At 47.9% G+C, this 5182-nt stretch overlaps 1 protein-coding gene across 1 annotated transcript in view; it reads left to right on the plus strand.

Moving 5' to 3' along the window:
• Positions 1–770: 770 nt before the first annotated feature.
• Positions 771–5182, plus strand: part of LOC108536178 (T-complex protein 1 subunit zeta-like) — a 24804-nt gene continuing 20392 nt past the window's right edge. Inside the window, exon 1 of the mRNA XM_017882738.1 lies at positions 771–921. Within this exon, the coding sequence (XP_017738227.1) occupies positions 889–921 (33 nt within the window). The 5' untranslated portion in view covers positions 771–888. The remainder of the gene's footprint in view (positions 922–5182) is intronic.

The raw sequence follows: 5182 nt of genomic DNA on the forward strand, positions 1-5182 counted from the left end.
GGGCTGGCGGCAGGGCTGGCGGCAGGGCGGGCCCCGCGCGCGGGCCCGGGACCGCGGACGCGAGCCCGCTGCCTCGGGGCTCCGCAGCTTCCCTTCCCCGCGTCCTCCTGGGCCGGTTCTCTTCCCTGCTAAGCCCCACCATCGTGGGCATTTCTTTCTGCGTCGATGCCGTCTCCATGGAGAAAAAAGCGGCTCTAGTGCGCGGCGTTCCCCGCCTTCTGGGACTTCCAGGCACCCTGAGGACTCTGCACAATCTCTGCGGGGATGAGGTGGGCACTACACCTGCCCTCCAGCCTGCGGTAGATAACTAGTTCCATATCCTCGGCTCCCTGAGATCTGGGAAAAGCCCGTTTTTTGTATTTTTGGTTTTGTTTTTTGTTTTTGTTTTTTGAGACGGCGTCTCGCTCTGTCACCCAGGGTGGAGTGCAGTGGCACGATCTCGGCTCACTGCAAGCTTCGCCTCCCGGGTTTACGTCATTCTCCTGCCTCAGCCTCGCGAGTAACTGGGACTACAGGTGCCCGCCACCACGCCCAGCTTTTTTTTTGTATTTTTAGTAGAGACGGGGTTTCACCGTGTTAGCCAGGATGGTCTCGATATCTGACGACCTCGTGATCCACCCGCCTCGGTCTCCCAAAGTGCCGGGATTACAGGCGTGAGCCACCGCACCAGGCCGGACGAAAAAGCCCGTTTTCTAAAGGGACTTTTTAATTTAGTTTTCGTTTTAATTAGTTTCGTTTTTGTCACAATCTGATTCATTTCTGTCCCTTAAACAGGCTTGTTTCTGGCGTTGGAGACATCAGGCTTACTAAAGACACAGGAGTTGACGACCAGTCCTGGCCAACACGGTGAAACTCGGTCTCTACCAAAAATACAAAAATTAGCCAGCCATGGTCCTGCACAGTGTGCTGCTTCACGAAATGGTGAGAGGTGCTCTGCTAGGTCTGAAATGTCTTGATTTTCCATAGAACTTTTGCTTTGTAGAAAGATTTGCAATGTTCATTTTCAAGGAAGGAGAACATTCAGAAGTGACATGTAATCAGTAATAGTACTGACAGTGCCTGGAGTCTGACAGCCGTGTCTTTGAATCCCTGCTTTTTTGCCCACAGTCTGAGCTGAAGGATTGTAATTGTACATTAATTATAATAAAATTTGAAAAATTAAGGGTGATTGACACAATCACATGGTCAAAATGCATGAGGATGGTTTTTCTCTTTATGGCTTTTTTTTTTTTTTTTTTTTAAAGACAGAGTCTCACTCTGTCGCCCAGCCTGGAGTCCAGCGGCTCACTGCAACCTCCACCTCCTGGGTTCAAGCGATTCTCCTGTCTCAGCTTCCCAAGTAGCTGGGATTACAGCTCCCTCCACCACACTCAGCTAATTTTTGTATTATTTATAGAGATGGGATTTCACCATGTTGACCAGGCCAGTCTTGAACTCATGACTTCAGGTGATCCGCCTGAGTCAACCTCCCAAAGTGCTGGGATTACCAGATGTGAGCCACCGCATCGGGCCGGTTTTTCTCTTTTTAAAACAGCAATTTCTCTGTTAATGTCTCATCTCCATCTCCAACTGGAGGGGAGAGAAATCTCTTTGTTTTAACATTTTTAAAGTCTTAGGGATGGAGAATATGAGATTATTGATGGGAGTATGTGTTTTACTCATCCCTAAATTCCCAAAACTTCGCAGTTCAAATACCAGAAAAGGAAATGATTTCCTGCTGGTTTGAGTACAGAATAATAATTAGGGTTTTGCTAGTAGTATACCATGCCATCAACATCCAGATGAAATACGTTTAGCAAAGACTTGCTAACCTAGGAGGTATAGTTGTTTTTTTTTTTTTTTTTTTTTTGTGGGTTCAGTGGTGGCCTGCGTTAGCAAAAAAGTGGAACCACAGTTAAACTTGACATCAGAATTGTTTGGGGGCTGGGTGCAGTGGCTCATGCTTATAATCTCAGCACTTTGGAAGGCCGAGGTAGGTGGATCACTTGAGGCCAGGAGTTCACGATCAGCCCTGGCCAACGTGGTGAAACTCCGTCTCTACTAAAAATACAAAAATTAGTCGGGCATGGTTCTGCACGCCTGTAGTCTCAGCTACTCCAGAGGCTGAGGCAGGAGAATTGATTGCTTGAACCTAGGAGGCTGAGGTTTCAGTGAGCCAAGATTGTGCCACTGCACTCTCCAGCCTAGGCAACAGAGTGAGACTAACATTTAAAAAAAAAAAAAAAAAATTATTTGGGTTTTAGTGTGTGAGAAATACAGCATAAGTAGAGAGAAGCACATTGAACATTTACAGTTTAGGAAATAATTATAAAGTGGACACACACAACCACCATTGTAGTTAAGAAATAAATTGTTGCCGGGTGCGGTGGCTCAAGCCTGTAATCCCAGCACTTTGGGAGGCCGAGACGGGCGGATCACAAGGTCAGGAGATCCAGACCATCCTGGCTAACACAGTGAAACCCCATCTCTACTAAAAAACAAAAAACTAGCTGGGCGAGGTGGTGGGCACCTGTAGTCCCAGCTACTTGGGAGGCTGAGGCAGGAGAATGGCGTAAACCCGGGAGGCAGAGCTTGCAGTGAGCTGAGATCTGGCCTCTGCACTCCAGCCTGGGGACAGAGCAAGACTCCGTCTCAAAAGCAAAACANTGAGCCACCGCGCCCGGCTAAAAATACGAAGACACACAACATCATTGGCTAAAATCAGATAATAGGTCAGTCACTGTGGCTCACATCTGTAATCCCAGCACTTTGGGAGGCTGAGGCAGAAGGATCACCTGAGACTAGCTACTTGGGAGGCTGAGGTGAGAGGACCACTTGAGCCCAGGATTTCAAGGCTGCAGTGAGCTAATGATTGTGCCACTGAACTTTATTTAGCCTAGGTGACACAGTGAGACTCCATGTCAAAAAATAAAAAGGCCGGGCGCAATGGCTCATGCTTATAATCCCAGCACTTTGGGAGGCCGAGACAGGCAGATCACTTGAGGTCGGGAGTTTGAGACCAGCCTGACCAACATGGAGAAACCCCATCTCCACTAAAAGTAAAAAATTAGCCAGGCATGGTGGCACATGCCTGTAACCCGTTACTCAGGAGGCTGAGGCAGGAGAATCACTTGAACCTGAAGGCGGAGGCTGTGGTGAGCCGAGATAGTTCCACTGCACTCTAGCCTGGGCAACAAGAGTGAAACTCTGTCTCAAAAAAAAAGAAAAACAAGAATTCTTGAATACATAATGATACAAATTGATTCATTCATTCACTCATTCACAGAGGAGAAGGGAAAGTTCTCCTTCACAGTAGCATTCCAACCAATAAATGTACAATGAATGATGAAAGCAGAAAATTGGCCAGGCGCAGTGGCTCACTCCTATAATCCTAGCACTTTGGTAGGCCAAAGTGGGAGGATCACTTGAGGCCAGGAGTTCAAGACCAGCCTGAGCAGCATAGTAAGACCTTGTCTCTAAAAAAAAAAATTAAGCTAGGCACGATAGTGGATCGCTTGAGCCCAGGACATGGAGGTTGCAGTAAGCAGTGATTGTACCACTGCACTCCAGCCTGGGCAACCAGAGTGACACCCTATCTCAAAAAAATATATATAAAATAAAATAAAAAATTAATAGAAAATTACCACTTGCAAACTGTCAGGTTTGAGATTTGATTTTACCCTACTTACAAACTAATAAATTAACCTCTTGCTTGTTTTATGGATGTGGCCTAAGAAACAAGATTTCTGGCCAGGCGCAGTGGCTCACACCTATAATCTCAGGACTTTGGGAGACTGAGGCGGGCAGGTCACGAGGTCAGGACATCGAGACCATCCTCGTCAACATGATGAAACTCTATCTCTACTAAAAATACAAAAATCAGCCAGGTGTGGTGGCATGCACCTGTGGTGCCAGCTACTCAGGAGGCAGAGACAGGAGAATCGCTTAAACCCAGGAGACGGAGGCTGCAGTGAGCTGAGATCACGCCTCACGCCACTGCACTCCAGCCTGGGCGACAGAGCAAGACTCCATCTCAAAAAAAAAAAAGAAAGGAAGAAACAAGACTCCTGGGTCAGAGACAAAGGAAGCAAGCAGCGTGGGCAGCAGGATATTTGCATCAGTTCCCCTTTCCCTCAAACTTCCATGGGGTAACACAACGTGGCCCAGATGGATGCCTCAAAGATGGTGGGTTTGGATCACAGCTGAGGAACACTCAGCTCGGGGAATCTATTGTTTTTTTGTTGTTGTTGTTTTACTATTATTTATTTTAAAAAAATTTTTTTTTGAGACAGAGTTTTGCTCTTGTTGCCCAGCCTGGAGTGCAATGGTGTGATCTCGGCTCACCTCAACTTCCGTCTCCCGGGTTCAAGCAATTCTCCTGCCTCAGCCTCCTGAGTAGCTGGGATTACAGGCATGCACCATCATGCCTGGCTAATTTTGTATTTTTTTTTTTTTAGTAGAGATGGGGTTTCTCCACATTGGTCAGGCTGGTCTCCAACTCTTGACCTCAGGTGATCCACCCACCTCAGTGTTTTATTGTTTTATTTTTGTAGAGATGGGGTCTCACCATGTTGCCTAGGCTGGTCTCAAAATCCTGGCCTCAAAGGACCCTCGACTTGGCCTTCCAAAGTGCTGGGATGGCTGGGCATGGTGGCTCACACCTGCAATCCCAGCACTTTGGGAGGCCAAGGAGGGCAAATCACCTGAGGTCAAGAGTTCGAAACCAGCCTGGCCAACATGGCGAAGCTCTGTCTCTACAAAAATACAAAAATTAGCCGGGCAGGGGGGCATGCGCCTATAGTCCCAGCTACTCAGGAGGCTGAGGCTGGAGAATCACTTGAACCCAGAAGGCGGCAGTTACAGTGAGCCGAGATAGTACCACTGCACTCCAGCCTGGGCAACAGAGTAAGAATCCATCTCAAAAAAAAAAAAAATCAAGGCCAGTCACAGTGGCTCACGCCTGTAATCTTAGTACTTTGAGAGGCCGAGGCGGGCGGATCACCTGAGGTCGGGAGATTGAGACCAGCCTGACCAACACAGAGAAACCTCATCTCTACTAAAAAATACAAAATTAGCCGGATGTGGTGCTGCATGCCTGTAATCCCAGCTACTCAGGAGGCTGAGGCAGGAGAATCCCTTGAACCAGGAGGTGGAGGTTGTGGTGAGCCAAGATCGTGCCATTGCACTCCAGCCTGGGCAGCAA

Source organism: Rhinopithecus bieti, unplaced genomic scaffold, assembly GCF_001698545.2.
Source record: "Rhinopithecus bieti isolate Rb0 unplaced genomic scaffold, ASM169854v2 scaffold_13690, whole genome shotgun sequence".
Taxonomy (NCBI): Eukaryota; Metazoa; Chordata; class Mammalia; order Primates; family Cercopithecidae; genus Rhinopithecus; species Rhinopithecus bieti.